At 39.3% G+C, this 23559-nt stretch overlaps 1 protein-coding gene across 1 annotated transcript in view; it reads left to right on the top strand.

The window, feature by feature from the left end:
- The window catches only part of LOC137399457 (centriolin-like), a 63469-nt gene that overhangs the window by 28937 nt on the left and 10973 nt on the right, over positions 1-23559 (top strand). Inside the window, exons 16-30 of the mRNA XM_068085582.1 lie at positions 369-586; positions 1486-1668; positions 4490-4647; positions 5812-5993; positions 9456-9628; positions 9800-10089; positions 10738-10869; positions 12504-12718; positions 14947-15084; positions 18126-18290; positions 18463-18649; positions 19281-19453; positions 19802-19963; positions 22136-22290; positions 22876-23065. Of these exons, the coding sequence (XP_067941683.1) occupies positions 369-586; positions 1486-1668; positions 4490-4647; positions 5812-5993; positions 9456-9628; positions 9800-10089; positions 10738-10869; positions 12504-12718; positions 14947-15084; positions 18126-18290; positions 18463-18649; positions 19281-19453; positions 19802-19963; positions 22136-22290; positions 22876-23065 (2721 nt within the window). The remainder of the gene's footprint in view (positions 1-368; positions 587-1485; positions 1669-4489; positions 4648-5811; positions 5994-9455; positions 9629-9799; positions 10090-10737; positions 10870-12503; positions 12719-14946; positions 15085-18125; positions 18291-18462; positions 18650-19280; positions 19454-19801; positions 19964-22135; positions 22291-22875; positions 23066-23559) is intronic.

Raw genomic sequence — 23559 nt, 5'->3', positions numbered from 1 at the left:
TTCTTCCTCTGCTCCTTCTATATTATTGCCTTATTCGGGACCCTTTACTTTTGGTTTAGTGCATTAATCTATAATTCTACTAGAGGCATGCTTTCTTGCATATCAATCAGATGTAGTACATAGCTAATAGTAGTTACTTTATCAAACAAGGCTTACCTAACTCTGTTAGTTATTTGATCCACTAGTTACGAGTTTATGAGTCTGCTCATTTTTTAAGCTTGGTTGATTGCGAGCAGACTTAATACACAATGATAGCACGCTATTAACTGCTAAACTTTTTTGTAAATGTACATGGGGAGACAACTCTATTTTTCATGGTTTCACACTCTGTACGATGAGCTTTCCAAATGTTCATATTTACTTTGAAGGACAACGCTTCATCAGGATCAGAGTCGGCTGCCCTTATTGACATGCTCAAGAGAGAGCTGGATGAGATCAGAGCTAATATGTCTGGAGAGGAAAACCTGAAGAGGCAGCTAGCCGAAGCCACCGATAGACTGAAAAAAGCACAGGCAGAGTTGGAGAGGTCCAAGCAGGCTTCCCGTGCGACAGACCAACCTAGGCTAAGTCCCAGTAAATTCAACAGGTGAGATACTCAAATTATGCAGTTGATTTCAGATTAAGTCATGATCCATCCAGTCTATTTTATCTAAGGTTGTGCAAGTTTAGTGGATTTTATAAAAGTTGTCTGCTCATGATTCAAGTTATCTAAATGAACTTGAAAACATCTATAATTGCTTATTCGTGTCATCACTATGATGATTTTTACCATGCTCGAAGAACTTAAATAATTATATGAACAATACACATGAATCTTTTTAATATGGTTTTATGGAGATTGTCTTACAACTTTGGTATAACAAATAATAAATGTTTTGTGTTATTTGCATTGCGAATTTTTTTCTCTTGCCCTTTTATCAGTTTCTATTGCGTATTCCCTTTCTATTTCCTCACCTGTTTTGCTAAATACTGAATAATCATTGTTGCTAGTCTACCAGCTGATCGGTGAAAAACACAAGTAACCAACTTCGGTGTTAGTACTTTGAAAATCACCTCTGAATCAAATATTTTCCATGTTAAATCCATGGCACCTAGCCAAGATAACGAGTAGCATGGAGACTTGGATCTGATTAAATATCTTGCAAACTGTAGCCATACAATCATACAATATCATATACATGCTTTGGTAATAAGAAAGTTGAAGTACATTATCTCAAGTTTTAGCCATGGCCAACCCAACAATCTCCTTTTCCTAGCTAAGATTCAGTGTTTGTGTAATAACTTGTTTTGTATATTTACACTACTGAGTGTTTGGTTAGGAGATACTAGGGTTCTCATCTATGATGATGAATTCTTACAGAGGGAATGAGACAACACAAGGTTGCCGCAATGTTGCTTTTGTATCTAATTGTAGCTTGATTGATTAAAGGTTCATACTACGATGTTGATATATTATTCACTACTGTAATATGTCTTGTCTACTAGGTACTCTGTGCCTCCTCAGTTTGACCTTGATGCCGGCCTTGATGACTCGTATGATGACAGTGAGTCAACTAGGGACACTGTCCGACGCATGCCTTCTTCCAGACACCCTGTCAGCAGTCGATATGACGAGCCAGAACGTCCTTCTCCTGTTCATGGTTCAGTCAGCCAAAACAGTGGCAGAGTGTATGTATCATAACATGTCCTTCCTTCCACATAGTATTTTCTCACAAGCTATTAGAGTCTGTGTTTGTGTCTGCGTGTCTGCTATCTTGGAAGTAAGTTGATGTTCACAAAGTGTTCACACTGTATGTCCTCATGGTTCATGAGGACATACAACCCATTGTATGTCCTCATGGTTCACGAGGACATACAACCCATTGTATGTCCTCATGGTTCACGAGGACATACAACCCATTGTATGTCCTCATGAACCATCTCTCTATACGTTAACACAACTACAGTCATCAGTTTGTAGTTGTGTTCATCTATAGAAATACTGTATCTCTATATCAGTTGGTACATGTTATCTACCTAATCCAATAGCATCAAAATATATCACGTGTTGCTTGGCTACCTTGCTTGGCTTAGCAATACTTGATGGATCTATTAATAGTGACGGTCTATACAATACATTTAGTCTCACAGTTTGTGCTAATCATTCCACCATTCGTTTAAAAGACAACTATGCCGGTCTTAAGAATACTTTTTATCTGGTGCCGACTTTGACCTTGGTTATGGTGTTCATAATGTACGAAAATTATCATGCATTTTTGTGTGACTAGTAAGCTCAAGTAGTGATTATAAATGTTGTTAGTGGAAGCACTAAAAGTTACTCAATTTTTTGTTTATTGCTTGTCGTTTGAAGGCTTTAAAAACTATGGTAACTGTGATAGAAATCAAGATTACTTTTTATAGAAGCTTAGTTTAGAAGGTTCTAGAAGTGGGTGACTCTCATTTAAGTATTCTCTTCTCTGCCACCTCTATTCCTATTATATCAAATTCTAAGTTTCATGATGGTGAATGGGAGGGGCTGTACGATGGTGAATGGTAGGGGATGTACGATGGTGAATGGGAGGGTGTGTACGATGGTGAATGGTAAGGGGTGTACGATGGTGAATGGGAGGGGGTGTACGATGGTGAATGGGAGGGGCTGTACGATGGTGAATGGTAGGGGATGTACGATGGTGAATGGGAGGTAGTGTACGATGGTGAATGGTAAGGGGTGTACGATGGTGAATGGGAGGGGATGTATGATGGTGAATGGGAGGGGCTGTACGATGGTGAATGGTAGGGGATGTACGATGGTGAATGGGAGGGGTGTACGATGATAAATGGTATGGGGTGTACAATGGTGAATGGGAGGGGGTGTACGTTGGTGAATGAGAGGGTGTGTACGATGGTGAATGGTAAGGAGTGTACGATGGTGAATGGGAGGGGGTGTACGATGGTGAATGGGAGGGGCTGTACGATGGTGAATGGGAGGGTGTGTAGGATGGTGAATGGTAAGGGGTGTACGATGGTGAATGAGAGGGGGTGTACGATGGTGAATGGGAGGGGCTGTACGATGGTGAATGGTAGGGGATGTATGATGGTGAATGGGAGGGTGTGTACGATGGTGAATGGTAGGGAGTGTAGGATGGTGAATGGTAAGGGGTGTACGATGGTGATTGGGAGGGGATGTACAATGGTGAATGGGAAGGGGTGTATGATGATGACTGGGAGGGGATGTACGTGTTGATATTACATTCTCGCACACATATTGTTTTATCGTGTATTAACATCATGTGTTAACATCAAGCCTTATCTTTGCATTTCATTGTCAGCTTCGTTAAGCGTCTGTAAAAGGAAAGATCAGTGCTGCCAGCAAATTGTCAAAAGGTTTTTCCAATTTGTTTATTTTATTAGCTTTAAAGTAATTACTGTTTGATTGTGAAAGATGCCTAGATATATGTTACAGGTCATATCATTTTCAATACAAATGAGGTCAGATCAGAAAATTGTTTTAGCTCTATGTAATAGAGAAATTTCTCAGCTTTTCAAAACTGTTTTCGGAATTAAAATCGAAGCAGTTTAACTTGCTTTTATCGAAGTTAGTGTTGGTCAAAGGGTCAACACAAAAGCTGAGAAATTAATCTTCAAAGATGATGGATTTGATTTCAAACAGTATTATTTGTTGATGTTTAGGAAGGTCATAGCAATCACACGCTACAAACGTTACATTTTCATGAATGTTGGGAATGACTTGGCTTTACAAAAGTGTAAGGCATATTGACAATTTTAACTTTAGCCTTTGTGCACTATGTGAAATGCTACGATCTGTCACACATGTACTTGTGATATCAAGCTAACAAAGAAAGACTCGTGTATGCGTAGAAAGATTTTTATGGCAATTCATTAGACAGTTTAGACTCCTTCCCAAGTTCTTTATATGGATATAAAAACATGGGCAAAACTTGATATGATTATAAGAGTAACAGTTCACGATTTATTGTTTGCGTCAATTATTTGTTTAGACATAAAATATGCAAGGCTGAAACCGGCCATTTCTTATTAAGCATTTGCTAAAGCAGCTTCATTTTTGTACATGATATCATATTTGGCTGATTTCCTCTCACGATTATCATGGAGAGATCCTTTTAGAAACATCCCTGCAGCAAACTAAACATCAGATGAAGTGCTCAAGTCAATAGAATGCTTTGAATGTTGAATGTGTAATAATGTTGCATGAAACATGACTGTGTCATATTATTAACCAATAAGTCTCAGCCCTCTTGTCTGGACGTGAAAAAGTTGGCATTGTTAATGCAATTACTAGATTGTCAAGGTATGTGACTAAACCTACCACAACATGTTTAGGTCCAAGCCTTGGGCTTTTATGCAAAGATTTCGTTGGGTTACCTGTCTGTGGCTTGGCTCCTTATAAACCTTCACATATTAGTGAAGCATCACATTAAAAATCTTTTGCCACAGTTCTGCAAGTATAGGCCTTTGTTTGTAGTTCTAGAGCGGATGAGAATCCTAGGGCGGCAGGTCCACCAAAACAGAATACGGGTCGCGTGCCACCCCACCCCGATGATGTAATGTCTATAGCATCCGAGGCTCCGGTGCCTTACGGTCATCCCAGTCATCCTGCTACTGACCGGTCAAGCTCTTATGCTGCCGGTATGTATGCTGCTGCAAGTAGGAAGTCATCTCATTGCTATGTTTCCATTGTGTGGATTTGGAATTGTGCAGACGTTTAGTTACCGCTGTAAGTGTTTCAGTGGAGGTTCACCTGTTGTGGATTAATGATAAGAAATTCTGTACTCATAGCGGCGCACTCCTGTCTCGCTTGATAGCGCTCTTTCAAAATAGGAATGACTGAAGTGTGGAAAATGTTAGAAATGTAATAGCTTGCGCGGCATTTTTTGCGCATCCCAAGTAAATCAGACACGCTGATTCCGATTTTATACTCAAAATAAAGATTGGTCCATTAACTCTCAAAGTCATGAAGGCTTTTTTTAAAGCGTTGCAATATCCGTCTCGGAAACAACACAATCGGCACAACAAGCTCCGCCCATAAATATGTGACGTACGCTAGCTTTTTAGGAACGAAAGTTAGGGATGTTTCGTCCGATTTAGAATGATAGAGATGGGTGTCGTAAAACCCATTTTCTAAATTCTGCCTGTAAAATAGTTTAGCAGTCTTTTCTGAAAAGTAGATAAGCTATTTAACACTGCATATTTAAAAATTAGCTCAAAAAAGCGCAATGACAACGCTAGTGTTTGGTAAAATTGTACTTTTTGAGCTCATTGTTCTCGGTGTTCAGCCTGTTAAACATCCTGTAACAAGCTAGGAGCAATTTTAAATAGCTTATCTACTTTTCATAAAAGACAGAAGATTTGAAGGCTGAATTTAGATAATAATCGGTTTTAAGACACCCAGTTCTATCATTCTAAATCAGACTAAACATTCCTAACTTTTGTTGCTAAAAAGCTAGCGTACGTCGCATATTTATGGGTGGAGCTGGTTGTGCCGATTGTGTTGTTTTCGAGACGGATATTGACACGCTTTAAAAAAAGCCTTCATGACTTTGAAAGTTAGTGGAGCAATCTTAATTTTGAAATCGGAATCAGCGTGTCTGATTTACCTAGCAAATACCATAAAAGTTTGTACGTTGCAGTTATGGCTTCAACTTCATTCTGCATGTGTAACTAAGTGATAGTACCTGTCAGTAGTTGCCGAAGTGAGGTCGCCTCACCTTTGACCTATTTCATAGCTTGCTCATGTGAAGTCCAACACATTTTGATGGCTTTTGTTTGTATGCGTAAAAACTCTCTTAAAAGGTGGCAAAAGTGGGAGAGGAGACAGAAAGCGAGGAGCCGCTAAAGGTTTGGGGACTGTGCCTGAAACATATGAGTCAGAGATAGAGAATCCTAGGCTACAGGCCCCCAAGCCGAATTCCCAAGCCCGTAGGTTGCAGGAGGAGCTGGCTAGGGCTGATGATGAAATCTCGAGGCTGCGACAGGTAAGACAGTGTATGAATTTACTACTGATATGTTGGAAAGAGCACAATGTACTCAAACATTGACTTGTGGCCAACTCTGCATAGAGATGTTTTGCCGTCAAAGATAAAAGTTGAGCAAATATTTGTCATGATATATTTATATATTAAATGTGCTACCCGGTGTTGCCCGGGTGAAAACACATTCTTTAGACAGGAAATTGATTTGCATTTAACATATAACAACATTTGCCATTCTAACTTTCAAACTACATATCATGAAAGAAGTGTTTTGTGTAGTTGACATGAATTGAAAAAAAAATAAAAACAACTGTAAAGCTTTTCAAACTTTGTCAAACAACTGTAACTAAGGGTTTTGTGCTGGACAACTAAATTAAAAATAAATAAAACAACTGTAAAGGTTTTCAAGCCACTGTAAATTTAAAGTTTTATAACTTTCAGTAACGTATATCTTTTAATAATGTGCAGTGGAACCTCGGTTCTCGAACATAATTCGTTCCAGAAGGTTGTTCGATATCCGAAACAATTTTGCCCATTGGAATGAATGTAAGTAAATTTTAATCCATTTCAAGGCGAGAAAACAACTTCGGTAAAGTATTTTACATTTCACACCATAAACTGTACTGTTTACTATAAATAAAAATGGGTAGATATAGATTGTGTTTACTTTTAATAAATTGTTTTCTATTTGTGATGATGGAAAAAGAAAACAAAAGTAAACATTTCGTATGCTTTGCTCTTAAAACATAAATATTAAAGGTTAAGATATTGTGACAAAAATTGCAGAAATTGATAATGAAACGGCAAAAAAATGCAACGGATCAATTACGTCAAACATTGTAGGAAAAAGAAAATATAAACAGCAATGGCACGTTCATTTCACATCTTTGAAGGGGAATCCTCCTTCAAAACAATTTAGGGTAACTCGACTGGAGGGTTATTTCTTTCGCAAATCTCTTTGTTGAAGGAGGCGTCATCCCAGATGGTTCCTCTCTTTTTGTGCAGAGTTTATGAAGCGTAAATTGCTTCTCCGTTTGTTAACGAATGTTTCCGGAGCTGTTCCAATTTCAATGCGCATGCGGTGGTTTGCGTTATGTTCGAAATCTGAGACGAACAAATCTTAAAATTTTTGGTTGAAATCCGAGTTGGTTGAGAACTGAAGCGTCCAAGAGCCGAGGTTCCACTGTATATAATCAGTAAACAAATCGCCAAATTTTAAGTTCAAGATAAATTATTGTCGATATCGTGGGGCCGAATAAATTAGCTCTAAAGACAAAAAACGAAGAAGCATATAATTGGGTCCCAAAATATTTCTGAACAGAGGCATCGTAACTCGTAGATGCAAGGCTAAAATAATTAGCACACGCATGACGTATGCGGCGTATGAAAACGTTTTTGGTCGCTATGCCGTTCTAGGTCAGTGGTAGCGCGTCCAGATAAGTGACTTGTCGATGTATTTGTGGTAATTGTCGCGAGTTCAAATCCATCAGAATGCCAAATTTCATCATCAATATTTTAATAGCTATAGCTGGAGGGACACACATATGTACACACACATACTTTGAGAAATATATAGGCTCTATAGATGAAATCAATCCTAATGCGCGACTTATCAAGGTTTTCCAAAGCTTTTCAATGTACACTGTTCTCCTTCACATAGTTTTTAGGGTGTTTATATAATATTGAACATCGCATCATTCCTTAATTTTATAGTTTAAAATCATGGATCCAAGGAGTGATTTGACAATAAAATACCATTGTATTTATTATTACAACATTTATTTAGTTTTTTACATACAATTTAAGTTTTGTATGCTATACATGTGCATGATGAGCTGAAGTATTTATCATTAAGTTTTTGTAACTCGGGGAATAAATTAACGAGATACTTAAAAAATCTTATTTCCCACATATGATGATCTCGATATATCAAAGTAATATTGGTAAAAATAAATTCGGTACGTCAGGTTAGACTATAGTAGAATGCGAAATCTTGAAGTGATGATAAGAAAACTTTCAGTATGGAATGCTTTATGAGCCCTTTAAAAATTTAGTATATTTAATATCATGTATAGGTGAAGATAAATAGATATAGATAGCTACAGACATGGATGTTGACATGCATATAGATACAGACATGGATGTAGACATGTGAGTGTATACCGTAAGTCCTCATGCTCAAGCCGCGTGGCTTGTCGTTGGGCGCGGCTTCTGGTTCAAGGTCATAGACCACGGCTAAAGGCCAAACTTTTAAAACCTACGTGGGGCTCAGTGCTTTTGCTCAACATTTACAACATTTACCATTATAACTTTTAAATAAAGGTGTTTATTTATTTCTGTGTGCTTTGTTTATTTCTGTGTAATTAATTCATCACAGATCCATACTGATCGAAATAGTCTTGTTGGTCTTGTGAGTTTAGGCTTTTTTTCTTCACGTATGAGCATACACTTTTCTTCTGGTGTGGTTCTTTGTAACGCTAGCTGCAGTGTTAAATGTGAAGCCATGAAAGATGTCAAATAAGCATGTCTAATAATCATGTGCCACATTTACTCCATAGATTAGCCAATTGGACAGTGTAGTGTATTACATAAGTGCCTGTCTGCAGAGCTGTAGGTTCTGAGTTCAAAAACAGTGTGCGGTGAATTTTTCATCCCTAAAACTTTATTGCTATAAATGGACACACAAGCAGACAAATATTGAGATATATATATATATACAGTGAAACATGGATAACTCTAACTTCACGGGACCGAGTGAAAGTGTTCGATTTATCAGAGCATCCAAGTTATTAGAGCACTGTCACGAGTGTGTGTGTTTATTAGTAGATATGTGTACATTACATACACAAACTATATATAAATCAAAAGCATAGATAGCTTGTTGCAAGTTAAAGGGCCTCTCATGTAAAGTTTTAAAAAATTGTATCAGAAAGTAAAGATATTTTTCTATCACTTGAGATTTGTTTGTTGTTTTAGGTGATGTGCCTGCCAGGACATTCTCAGGTTAAATTTGGCAAAACTTAATCGCGGTTGAAACGCTCAGAAAAAAGACATCTTTTTCTCCTGAGCATTTTAACCAAGATCAATTTTGTCGCTTTTATTTTAAGTTTATCTGAAGGTTACCTCGCCTTTACTTATTTACGAAGGGACATCACAAAACGGATGTTTGGCAAAATTTGATTTTTCGCAAACGTTTAGAAAAGTCATTAACGAAAATATTTGGCTGTTGATGGTAATAACGATGCCCAATAACTACTAAAGGCTGATTTTTATTGCTATGGCTTGGAATAAAGTGATATTCTAAAGTGATAACAATAGTCTCAGCAGCCGGTGAGCAAGAAACTGTTCGAGTTGATGATGTTAAGTTCGAGCTATCTAAAGCAATTAACCATGCGTTCGAGCTATCCGAGGGTGAGTTATCCGAGTTTGACTGCTTATATAGTGTCGGTCATTCAATTTTTTCAGGCTCTGGCCAAGCGAGATGATGCTTTGGATGAAACTCTTCAGCGAACAGATGCAGCGGAGGGAGTGATAGAACAGCAGCGAGATGAGGCTGACAGGCTGCGGCAGGAACTTGAGAGATATAAACAGGAAGTGAACAGACTCGCTGCTCTGCTAGCGAATCAGCCAAAGCTTGGGTATAAAAACGTTGCTTGTTGATTCTTTGTTATATTGCAGGTCTGTGGGGCCTGAAGATAGTACTAACAATGCTGTTTATAGGATGTTATGTAGTTAAACGGTATTATGGGTATTTTTGACATACTCAAGTGTAGATTATAAATTATGTACTAATTTTTTTCCATTTGAAGCGGTATGGATCGTACATCCTTAACCAATGCTCAGCCAACCGCGCCAAATGGGGGCTATCCTAACCCACCCATTAACCCTGCTCACTCTCAGCCCTATACACAAGATTATGGGCAGTTGTCATCCAGTTTTATACAAGGTCCGTCGTTCAAGCCAGGCCAGCCAACCACAAGTCCTGGAGTACCGGGAGTACTAGGAGCACCAGGCGTGCCTAACGCATCAGTGCCAGGGCAGATGTTTACCTCTACTCCACACAGAGGCTATCCAGCCTCTTCAAACGTTCAGCATAACGGTAAGAATGTGTAAGCTCTGCGTTTCTTACACCTTTTTTCTTCATTTCTGTACTCTGTAATGTCTTGGTAAGGATGCTCTCTCAATAAACTGTCTCTCAATGGTTATAAGATGTTTCGTTATAGACTAATAGGACCTGTCCACAGTGCCAACCATTCCATTACTTTGGCACTGGAACAATTTCTAGCTGACTGGTTTACTTTTTAATAACAAAAAATCTCTTTCTGCCATTGCTCGCTCTGTTATTCCGCTATGGCATGCTGGGCTGCCAGCTGTATCAGTGTAGGGAAAAAGCTAGATTATCAATTAAACATGTTGCTTTATTATTGTTACTCTATATTTTGTTCTCAAACTGAGTCAATATAATTGATGTTCACTTTTCTCTTATTTATCTCTGAAATGGAACTATTCTGTCATGTGGACATCTAAAACTTTCACTGTTTTGAATGTTTCCATTATATCGCTAGGTAGAAATGTAGCCTTTGATTTTCTACTAGTGCCATAATTATTATACTGATTGGTTGGTGTGATTATGAACAGATGGAGTAGTACAAGTATAATATAATTCAGTGACTGACAACAGAATAGACCTACCATTGTCGACTGCATTATAAATGGTCTTGAGGCTAAGACCTGCCATATGTCACAGTTGTAGAGCCTATGCTACAGCACACACTTCCTGTCAGTCAACTAGGTCAACCTACCAGTGCTGTCATGGTCCAGAATGCATCTAACCCCGTCCAAACGCAGACGGTGATAGGAGCTCCTGTCTACCAAGGAGGTATGGCTTAATTTCTTCTTTTTAATGGTGCCGTTATGTTCATAGCCCGTGATTATATTTTACCCATTCCCTCCAATGTGTAAACGGTACAGAAGACCCTTGTATCTTTTCAATTCCGCGTTACCTGCATTTGAAAGCTTGGAATCCAATAATTATTTGTGCATGAATAAGGAGATTTGAGCTATGTATCTATAGTCCATATCCATGGTATGTAAAGGGTCAGGTACACAGGCTATATGAACCTTCTACTGGTAATACGTGTACAGACGGTTCCCAACCTACGAACGAGTTACGTTCTGAATGATTGTTCGTAAGGTGAATTTGTTCGTAAGTTGCTTCAGTGCTATATTTTGTATTATAATTTATGTTTAAGGCCTATATAAGTATATTAAAGGTTTATATAAGTATGTTTAAGGCCTTTATAAGTAACCTGTATTGGTTTGTACTGAAAAAAATATTTAATAAAATGGAGATAATACTTTGGTGGACGCCGGGCCATGACACTGCATTTCTTATTCATTGTATATCTTGTCCTTTTTATTATATTGTTGTTTTAATCGTTATGCTATCACTTGTCGTTGTTGTCTTATTTTTTTGTATGTGTTGTCCGTTTATTATATCGTTGTTTCACTCGTTATGCTATTGTTATAGCTGATATACCGTCATAACACTATCACTTATCGTCACTTACATTGTTGTCATACCAACGCGCTAGCGGTCCTATTTATTCACCTTGTTAGCCGATGTTCTTACCGTTTGCCATTAGCCGGAACGGTTGATATTATTGTATATAAAGGAGTGCGCTCATTTAGTTGAGCAGAGCAGATAGCCGTACGCTCCTCGGCTAATGAAATTTCCTTCACTAATTAAAAGCTGAATGAAACTACACGCACTCTCTTCTCTTTATTTTTTTGTCTAGATCATGCCAAGTAAAGGCCGGCAAATCTCTTTACAATACGTACAGCAAAAATAAAAAAGTTCTTTGCGCACTGGAGATACGTTCACGCACCTATGCACTGCAACGAACTGGGCAGAGAAAGGTGGATGCTGGGTGGTGCTTCTGAGTAGTGCTTGCGCGCAGACCTGTTCGTATGTACCGTTGTTCGTAACTCGAATGTTCGTAAGTAGGGAACCGTCTGTAATACAGTACCAGTTGTGCGTGTGTCGGACCGACAGTGACAAAGCTGTCTATTGGAAAGGGCAAACAGAACACCCTTCCAAAACCAAGAACATTTGTAAAAACACTGGGCTATACCAGTGCTGCACCGAGGCAGTACCTAGAGGGTGGTGATGAGCAAACCCATCTATTGGCCAGCCACTGTAACAGGATGTAAATGCTAGCATGTCTCGACCTATTCTTGTTCAATGGGTACTATTTACTTCCTGTCGACAGTGTAAATTTGGTTCAGCGAAAGCCAGAGATCACTTAAACATTTGCATGCAGCTACATGTATATGGAATTAATAGCTTAATGTAACAACAGGTTCAAAGGTTGCTTACGCCATATTTCAACGTCTTGTATTTCAGGGTACTCTGTTCAAGAACAACAAATTATTTTTACAGTATATTTACATGCATCCTACCTTCACCCTTACCATTAGCTTTGTCCAAAGTATCTGCTATGTTCTCATTAGCCACTCTAATCTCTACTGGTGTCACCGGCGCACCCGCGAATCCTGCCACAGTCGCCTTGGTTGGTGCAGCACCCACTACAGCTGTCACAGTTGTTTCACCTTCCAAGACACTTCTGCTCAACACCTCTGCCACAGCTACAACCCCTGTTCGCAGTATTCTCAAAACATCTGAACGTAATGGGCTTGTCTGCACCGTCCCTGAACATCACAAATTGGTTAGAAATGCATTCAATTTCAAAGTAAAATGTTTTACATATACTATCATGTGTTTTGTCATGTTTTAAGATCTCATAAGAGTGTGACATTATTTTAGTAACTCTTTGCTCATTGAGTATGTATAGGGATCCTTTTGGCTTATGTTTGAAATAGAGAAGTTGAATTAGCTGCACTGCAGGAAGTTTTAATGCTGTTCACTAAAAATTAAGTTTGTTATTGCTAGCTCTCTCTGTACCCCGAGTTGTGTTATAAAACAGCTTTGTAAATATTTAGCAGCTCTAACTAGTAAATATTGCATAGATTTGCATGGTAACCTCAAGATATGTATGTGTTGTCTGTGGCTTGTTGTTAGTGTTTTATATGGATGTGAAATATCAGATTCAAACAGCTGAGCCATGAACGCAATCAGTAATTATCTGCCTTTTACACTAATATTGGTAGAGGTTGTATATGATACATTCATACTCACTTTATATGGGCATCATCTCTCCGAGTGATTCATGTAATTGTTTCTCCTTACTGTCATAGATGTACTTTGCATTAGATCCTTCTTTATTGCTGAGGTTATGTGAAGTAACCAATAAAGACTTTATACAATAATGGGTAACCTATGTAAGGCGTTTATAGTGTCAACTTCTAGTTTTGGTTCACATGGTGCCTGTATTAGTCAACTATCCATCCAAGATATTCCATCTTTAACATTGTGAACATTCTATTGGTGGAATATTCTATCATTTCTCTTTGCTAGCATTCGCATGGTTAAGGTTTTTTATTCTGACCTCCATCGATATCTGGTAATTCTTGTAATTGACTTACCTGTAACTAATCATGGATACACAAACATTCGTGCCAAACGACCCCATTTATAAGTTGTGGTCAAACACCGTTTTTGATAGTTGTTCTGTATCGCTTCTGCTTTACTGTCATACCTCGACATAGAGAAGTACCAAAACATACGAGAAATTTGAGATTTGAGAAAAATATCGAACAAGCTTTTGTTTTGCGTTACAAGACAAATTTGAGATATGAGCATACAAGGCAGTTCTCGATGAGGCCGATAGGTAGCCAAGTGTGCGAGAGGCCGCTTTTGAGAATAGCATCGCTTGGTCTTTCTTGCCACATCACTTTAAAGAAAACAATTTAAAACAGCCAGCTAAAAGTGACAGTAAAAGTGAGTCAAAAGTCAAAAAGCGCCTAACCGGAAGAAGATTATAATGAAACCGAAGACCAATTTAGAATTAAGTTTCCTGTATGATTAAAACTTATTTTTCAATGTGTGTTTGATAAGCTAAATTCATTTCAGTTCACTTTAAACTATGTTACTTATCTGCACAAAAGTGTAGCGAACCAAACGTGTTGCCGTCAAGTCTCTCTCACACCATTGTTAGCCACATTGAGCTCCATGCAGTACCATACATAAAAAGTTACATTTTATTGTAGACCATAACCACTAGATAGGTATGTGTTACTTTTTTCATAAGTAATGAATTAAAACGGAAACCTATTTTTCCATCGTAATATATATCTTTTAAATAGTTTTTTCTTTCAGAGGATCGGAACAGATTGAGTTGTATTTAGTTACTTTATATAGAAAATACTGTTTTGAAATTCGAGGAAAATTGACAGTTGAGTCCAGTCTCGGAATGCATTAAGCTCACATGTCATGGTATGTCTTTACTCTTTAATGCGATTGATGAATAGAGAAGCATTTGCTTCTGCGCTGTCGGCATAAGTGCCAACTATGATGCATATGATGCTGGGGTCATACGAGTCACATGGTTTATCCAGGAGGCAGGGGTAGGACAGGCCTACATGCAGAGCTGTTTTTGTCTTAAAATTGGATAATTTTATAAGTTGTAGATGGGAGACACCACTTGTCCCCATTGGATAAACTGACTGCCATACGCATGCTTCTACTCATTGTGATGAGGAACCCAACCTAAAGATTTATACAAATCACTATTTTTTATTGGCAATGTCATCAAAAGGTTGTATCAAAATGGCAAAGTAAAAAGTTCCAAATTTACAAGTAATGAAGCTTCATGATGCGTTTATAATAATAATTATAATGCGTTTCATAACGATGATCAGTTTTGTTTACACCACTTTGTCCCAGTAACTAGTAACCGAGTTCACTACCTTAGGTAGAAATTATCAATTAACCCAAAATCCTCATATAAAATAGTAAATATACATATTAAGCAGTCACCCTTTTGATTGTCCACAGGAAGATGAGCACTCCAGGCTAAGAGACAAGTACAGAGTCCTGAAATCTACATTGAAAAAGAATTCTTCTGAGTGGAGAGAAGAGAAGAAGTTGAGTGGAAATATAAAAGCAGCCACTGACCTCAAGCATGCTCTCAAGGTAAGTTTTGGCTACAGTGTTCTGTCATTCGGTAGGACGGCTCGTCATTCTTCGGTGTTCTATCATTTGGTAGGATGGCTCGTCATGCGTCGGTGTTCTGTCATTTGGTAGAACGGCTCATCATGCTTCGGTGTTCTGTCATTTGGTAGGACGGCTCGTCATGCTTCGGTGTTCTGTCATTTGGTAGGACGGCTTGTCATGCTTCGGTGTGTTGTCATTCGGTAGGACGACTTGTCATGCTTCGGTGTGCTGTCATTCGGTAGGACGACTTGTCATGCTTCGGTGTGCTGTCATTCGGTAGGACGACTCGTCATGCTTCGGTGTTCTGTCATTTGGTAGGACGGCTCGTCATGCTTCGGTGTGCTGTCATTCGGTAGGACGACTCGTCATGCTTCGGTGTTCTGTCATTTGGTAGGACGACTCATCATGCTTCGGTGTGCTGTCATTCGGTAGGACGACTTGTCATGCTTCGGTGTGTTGTCATTCGGTAGGACGACTCGTCATGCTTCGGTGTTCTGTCATTTGGTAGGACGGCTCGTCATGCTTCGGTGTGCTGTCATTCGGTAGGACGACTCGTCATGCTTCGGTGTTCTGTCATTTGGTAGGACGGCTTGTCATGCTTCGGTGTGCTGTCATTCGGTAGGACGGCTCGTCATGCTTCGGTGTGCTGTCATTCGGTAGGACGACTCGTCATGCTTCGGTGTTCTGTCATTTGGTAGGACGGCTTGTCATGCTTCGGTGTGCTGTCATTCGGTAGGACGACTCGTCATGCTTCGGTGTTCTGTCATTTGGTAGGACAGCTTGTCATGCTTCGGTGTGCTGTCATTCGGTAGGACGGCTCGTCATGCTTCGGTGTGCTGTCATTCGGTAGGACGACTCGTCATGCTTCGGTGTTCTGTCATTTGGTAGGACGACTCATCATGCTTCGGTGTGCTGTCATTCGGTAGGACGACTTGTCATGCTTCGGTGTGCTGTCATTCGGTAGGACGACTCGTCATGCTTCGGTGTTCTGTCATTTGGTAGGACGGCTCGTCATGCTTCGGTGTGCTGTCATTCGGTAGGACGGCTCGTCATGCTTCGGTGTTCTGTCATTTGGTAGGACGACTCGTCATGCTTCGGTGTGCTGTCATTCGGTAGGACGACTTGTCATGCTTCGGTGTTCTGTCATTCGGTAGGACGGCTCGTCATGCTTCGGTGTGCTGTCATTCGGTAGGACGACTCGTCATGCTTCGGTGTTCTGTCATTTGGTAGGACGGCTCGTCATGCTTCGGTGTGCTGTCATTCGGTAGGACGACTCGTCATGCTTCGGTGTTCTGTCATTTGGTAGGACGGCTTGTCATGCTTCGGTGTGCTGTCATTCGGTAGGACGGCTCGTCATGCTTCGGTGTGCTGTCATTTGGTAGGACGGCTCGTCATGCTTCGGTGTTCTGTCATTCGGTAGGATGGCTCATCATGCTTCGGTGTTCTGTCATTCGGTAGGACGACTCGTCATGCTTCGGTGTTCTGTCATTTGGTAGGACGGCTCATCCTGCTTTTATGTTCTGTCATTTAGTAGGACGACTTGTCATGCTTCGATGTTCTGTCATTTGGTAGGACGGCTCGTCATGCCTCGGTGTTCTGTCATTCGGTAGGACGGCTTGTGATGCTTCGGTGTTCTGTCATTCGGTAGGACAGCTTGTCATATCTCTACTCTGTCAGAATAGGAATACGATTGATGAATATTTAGTTTATTGTCAGTGGCACTGTCATGATTTAATAAACGGGTTCTGCGCGAGGGGTTAAAGGTTAGTATGTAAGAACATTCCTTGTTTGTCAAACAATCCTCATTTGTTCAGACTGTTACAGACTGAGTCATGTCTGGTCATTGAAAATTGAATGCTTTACATTACACAGCCTGTATTGTTTCACACACGTGCTATTAGGCTACAATGTGGTACAATATGCATATACAGTAAACACCAGAGAGTAAAATATGGTTATACCCACATTATGGTATAATATTTATAGCAGCAATAATAACAAATAAAAATTACAGTACAATACTCAAGTGCATGCATTGCTTGGGTCATCTGCCTTGAGAGCCATTATCGGTCAATGTTGTCAATCTTCGGACAGGCACGACTGCATCGGATAATTGTCCAGACCCAAATGTTGTCCAGACAATTGTATGTCCGCGGAAGTGAAGTTTAAGAAGCAGGGGTTTGACTGTAATGCTAATATTATAAATATAAGATTTGAAATTTTCATTTAATGAATCATCATCTTCTTTTTATTATTGATAGCAATGAATTTTAATATAAGTGCTAACCCTTCTGAATGGTTTAGAGCTTTACAAAATTGCTTTTTTTAACCTTGACATTTAGAGGATTTATAGTGCAGATGGCTGACAGTTGAATATCTATATGTATAAGTCTCAGTCCGTGTGTCGTATGCCCTTGTATATTCAGCTATAGTGATTAAACACTTGCAACGAAAAGTCTGCATTGTACTGGATTAAAACTTGAAACCACCAGTTCACAAAGCAACAATTTAACTCCATAAGCCATACAGGATACAATGGGTTCATCAGGCAGATAGTCATTACATAGATTAAAATTCGCATATTTGCTCTGTATTACACGCCATGTCGCTAGAGCTGGCTCTTATGGTTTTTATTAATAAGTTTAGTAATATACATGTATTTATTATCGTTCTCAATTAGCCAATGGCAACTACATTACATGCCACTGTTTATAAGCTGTTGTTTATTACCTGTGCAGTGTCGGACATTTATCTAGTACTTCCACTTCCATAAGAAGGCATTTGTACACGTTTGTATTTTTAGCCAAAAAGTCATATTTGTGGTCAAAAAACATCTTCTGTAGATTTTTTCTATTTTTGGACAACATAAGGATTCTTAAAATATGCAGTTTTCCTTTGTAAGTACCTTCACAGTACGTAGTAACCTTTGGGTTTCATGAAAATAAACTCTTGTTTGCTAAGCTTCCGTACAAAAAAGACTAATAGCATTCGTATTCATTTGAGAAACTATTGACTTTAAGGAGAGACAGGGAGAGTTGGAGAGTCTTGACTTGGCTATCAACATGCAGAGAGAACAACTCCACACACTGAAAAACAGTTGGAGGAACCAGAAGGAGAGGGCCGGCCACCGCATGGAGGAAGCTGAGGATGAGGAAAGACAATCTGAGTTAGAGCATTACATGCATGTGAGCTTGTTTAAATATGCTAGTCTAGTGCTTTCCGTAAAGTTCTGTCTTTAAAAAGGCCCGTATTTAATGCAACGACTTGGTGTATCTCCTGTATTATGTGTATTAAGTTGACACGCAAGCATAGATTGGTGAGAACTCAGTCCCTAGTCTCAGCTCTTATTTCCTATAGACTGAGCTAGAATGTCTGGAGGAGACGTTGTCCAAGCGTCGCGCAGAGCTGCGAGAAGCGGATAAGAGGCTAGTAGACTGCAGGAATAGTCTATCAATGGTTAAGGGGGAGGCAGAAGAGATGGTCTCGCAGTACGAGAATGTCAAGGACGGCCTAGAAAATGTTCAGACTGAACTCCAAGTTCTTGGTATGTTAGTCTAACCTGACTGACTCTTCTATATACCAGATGTGTGGAGGTATAACTAGGTGTAAAGATATGGATGTTGTCTTCATTCATCTACACCCAGTCTTGTGCAGCCATTTTATCAGGGAAATGTTATGTTGGCGAAGAACGATGTTGGGAGGTGAACCTGTTTAAGGCTGACTTGCTTGAGGATTTATATAAAGATTTTTGAACTGTGATATTCTTATAGTTTCTGTTTTGAATTGTGTTTTTTGTAACTGTTAAGGAGTTCAAACAGCTCTTTCAACTAGTACTTTGTATGTCACTTTATCGCTATAGAGACCAGGCAGATACATGTTTATTACTACGTAAAGTGATTCAACTATTTGTAGGAATTCTTATTCTTACTGGCCGAGTCATTGAAGTTAGGTCTTAATTCAATGTTAGTGAGTCACAGCCCCATAAAAACCTACAGCGAGGTTGAGAAATATGCTACATAATGTTTCACCAAACTTAGAACCTATGAGTGCCTTGAAAACACTATAAGAATTCACCCACTTTTTTTGTTATAAAAGTGTTTGTTGTTTGTGATGTTGAGCGTGATCATATCCGTGACTAGGAGTTGGTCTGTATATGTCTGTCTGCGTTGTGGCAGAGAACCACAAAGTGGAGAGGCAGGATGAGGTGGCACTTCTCATGGTTGAGACCAAGAAACTGGCAGCTGAAAAGGAAGAGCTTGAGACGCGGATGCGTCAAATTGACGAGGTGACAAAGGAGAGAGATGAACACTTCAATTCTTTAGTTCAGCGCATACAACAGTCCGATCAGGTTGGGCAGGGATGAGTAACCTTTTCTTTTGGGCTCGTCTAGTTGTTTTGTAAGCCTTTGAACTCAGGCTAGGCTCTGCTATAAACATATAAACTTGTACGAGGCTGTGCTGGAAATATTTCGCTTCAAGTCTGATTTTCAGGATGTACAGAAATCTTTGGCTAGACCGCTGAAACAGAGAAATACTGGCCTTTAGTCGTGGTAGTTTAGGTATAAGCATGCTATTACTTGCTATATTCACTGTACTGCCACTATCTTCGCTAAGTCAATCATGCGATTGTAACCGTTTGAACGCCCTAGTCATTTTCTATGGCAGCACTCACAATAGGCAGTCCTGTTTGGTCACAGGTTCTCACGGAGCTGCAGACTTCCATCAAGCAGCAGACGATCGATGCCGAGCAGAATCTGCATGAGATAAAAATGGAGGCAGAGCGTCACCTGGCATCTGTAAGGCAGAGTGAGAGTGATCTGAGCGAGCATTATGGGGACATCAGAGATATCAAGTCTGTGGTGGGTTGATGGTTGATTAGCCTTAGCTACGTGACAGCTCTGTTAAATATAATTATCTTTATCAGCAACCCTCTTTTGGCAGTTAATGTGACTGTCTATTCTGTAAACCTGAAGTGAATATATGTATTAGGAGTATGTAGTGACCGTTGAAACGAGTTTAGTTAATGAGACAGTTATAGTCAAATAGTTGGGCGAGAAGTCATTATCTCTGCTTTTTTAGCCACCCTATCAAAAATGGACTATGTAAAATCATTCATTACTCACACACTTTACTTTGACCTGTATATGAACTAGATGATCTATATATGAGCTAGATGACCTATATATGAGCTAGATGGAATGTAGTTATGCACCTAACTTTCACCTCGATAAGATACGGTTACCTTATCGATGTATGACCCGTTTAGTCTGTCTATTCAGCTGTCGGAAAGGGAGCAGCAACTGAGCTCCGTCAATACTAACCTTGGTAATGCCAGGCAAGAGTTGTCTTTGCTCCAAGGTCAATCCGAAGGGCAGAAGACAACTCTTGCCGGTATTGAAGCTGAAGTTAAGGCTGCTACTGAGCAGCTAAAGGTAATTAGCATTAGTTTTTAACAATGAGTTTGGATAACCAGGGTGTTTAAAACACAGGCTTTACAACACGTTTGACTGGAAAGGCTCGTACTGTCCTAGTTAGGTTTTTATGGTAAGAATTTTCTGGAAGGTTATCAGGTGAGACTTATTTAGAGTGAACTGGGTTCTTTGTTTGAAAGGACTTGAAGAGTGCAAAAGTGTTGAGTGACGCTATGCTTCTGCTTCCTCTCATCGCTGTCTACTGAGCCAGTCAGTCCACTACTAGTTAGTCATACAGTCCAATACTAGTTAGTCCTACAGTATACTACTAGTTAGTCATACAGTCCACTACTAGTTAGTCATACAGTGTACTACTGGTTAGTCATACAGTGCACTACTAGTTAGTCATACAGTGCACTACTAGTTAGTCATATGGTGCACTAATCGGTGTATCTCTTTTCACTGTCAAAATACTAAAATGGTCTTAAACTCTGCAAGTAATTACATATATATTAATAAAATAGTTGTTTGTGTAAAATTATGTAAAAAAAATCTAAACTTTATTTATTTACCGTCCTATAAACAATAAAAAACTCCATAAAAGTAGATTGTGATTGTAGCTAACAGACATGTGAACGGAGTTGTAGGTGTGGCAAGGCATAGGTGCATGATGGATGTAGTAATACATATATATGGCACAACTTGCACGCGCTTGAACTAACTGAAGTTTGAAAACTAACTTAGTTTGTACGTTTTTTGATATTTCTATTTTGTTTTACAACATATTTTCTATTTCTATCAGCTTCGTTATAAAGCATGAAATTTGAAAGTCTCAAAAACTTAGAATGTAGTATGTAGAAATATGCTTCTAGTATAGCGCTATGTTTTTGCCGAATCTTTTGGCTTGACAGTTAGAGGTTGTCCAGAGGCTAGAGGTTTGACTACAACTCTAGTCCATAGAACATAGTTAATGAATATGGTTGGTAGCTTTACTTGTAACACAGAGGTTGTATTTTCAGGCAGCTTCTGTATAGCACTGGTGCGCTTATCTCTCTGTGTTGCTTAGCTTATAGTCCAACACGCATTGGCATTGTCTCATCTCATCTTTTATGAAATCTTCTTTCTTTGGACAATGGCTGGAGCGCTCTAGTATTCAACTGAGAGGCATTGCAAAATGCTAGTACCTGCAACCACTACAAAGCACATATGCAGCGGAAAATTTGAGCCATGTCTATGGTCCTTTTCATTTATGCATTAATGTCTATTGCATTTTCTTGTATATCTCAGTGTACTTTTAAAGAACTCAATTTTTCAAGCGATCCAATGTTGAACTACCTTGAAGTGACTCCTTTTTGAGTTAATCAAATTGTTTTCCGGTGCTTTTTTGGGTTTCATTAAAAGCCGTACCTTGTCAACACAGCTGCAGGCGCTAATATCAAAATCTGTAAACAAGAAACTAATTTTCTGTTATTTACCTTGAATCTGTCATTGTGTCAATACTCTCAAGTTTGCCAAAGAACTACCACGATGTTGCTTTTGAGCGCTTTGGCCTTTAAAGTGGGCAGAACTTTACAGGCAACATTGTTTTCTCTACCTCTTCTATGCCTCTGCTACATGTAGGATCGGCGCACGGAATTGAGCTCTCTTAGCTCCATTGAAAGAGAAATGAAAGAGAGGCTTGAAGGTCGAAAAGATCTCCTTGATAAGGTCAAGGACAAAATTGACGATGAGAAGGAGACTTTACAAATGCTGACAATTGCAGTTGAGCAGAAAGAGTAAGTTGTATGCAGCTACATATAGACTCTGTTACCTTGCCTAGTTCGACCATTACCTCACGCCGTTTCTCGCTGCCTGTAGTAAGATGACTCCCAATTTTTAAGCTTTGGTATTTACAGTACATTGTGACGACTGTCTAGTATGCATGCCTGTAATGTACAGTAAATTGTGTAGAATACAATACGTTCATTCCTGTGTTAGAAATCATTTAATTTCTATTCATATGTTGTCTTTCAAAAGAAGTTGCAAGTTTCGTGATTGCTGATTGTCTGAAAATCTAATAAATCTAACTTGTGTTTAGCCTATTGAAGTTATTTGAACAGAAAACTCGAGTTGAAGTCTGGCCATTACTTTCTGGTTGAGGTAACCTCATGAAGGTATGGTAACATAACGGCTAGCAGTTACCGTGGCAACCCACTAGCTAGCTATGCTATTGGCTCACCTTCATTATCGTAACCTATCAGTTAGCCATGGGCTTGTGGTTCACCAGTTACCACATTAATCTAATGACTAGCCGAGCTATTAATCTAATGACTAGCCCTGATATTGGCTAGGAATATTTTAAGAAAAGTGAACTACTGCAGGGATCAGCTGTCAGTGCTCAAGAAATCGCTGACTGCTGCTCGAGGAGAGTCGGCAGAACTTCTTCGGGAGATATCGGAAAGGCGTTGTTTGCTAGAGTCATTGACGGCGGAGACGAATGTGGTAGAGAGGGAACTAGGAGAGCTGAGGGCCAAACACTCAGAGGGAAGACAACTTTTAGATAAGCTGGAGGTAGACTAGAACTGTTCTTTGAATTGTTATTATTTTTATGCTGAAGATGGAGCCCATAGCATAATTGTTAGCTTGTCACTCTGTTAATCAGTGTGTCTGTTAACATGCTGACAATTTGAAGGTTTTGAAACAAGCAAGGAATATTTCAGAGCAACAAGGTCGTGGCTGGTATCATGTATGGGTCAGTCAATTTCCGGTCAGAGATATCTAAACAATAACAACGTTTTATAATTAGGAAATTATAATTTTCTGTCTTATGTTACATTTATATGAGAGTTGTCTAAAATTTGGGTTTGTTATCGCTAGTTTTCACCGTACCCAGAGTTATGTGATTTACATGTGTAGCATGTAGCATCTTCAGCAGCTTTAACTAGTAAATATTGCATAGATTTGCATGGTAATCTCAAGATATGTATGAGTTGTCTGCGGGCTGTTGTTAGTGTTTTATATGGATGTGAAGTATCAGATTCAAACTGCTGAGTCATGAAAGCAAG

The sequence above is a fragment of the Watersipora subatra genome, chromosome 7 (assembly GCF_963576615.1).
Source record: "Watersipora subatra chromosome 7, tzWatSuba1.1, whole genome shotgun sequence".
Classification (NCBI taxonomy): domain Eukaryota; kingdom Metazoa; phylum Bryozoa; class Gymnolaemata; order Cheilostomatida; family Watersiporidae; genus Watersipora; species Watersipora subatra.
Note: the sequence above shows the minus strand (reverse complement) of the source record. Positions and strands in the feature narration are given on the sequence as shown.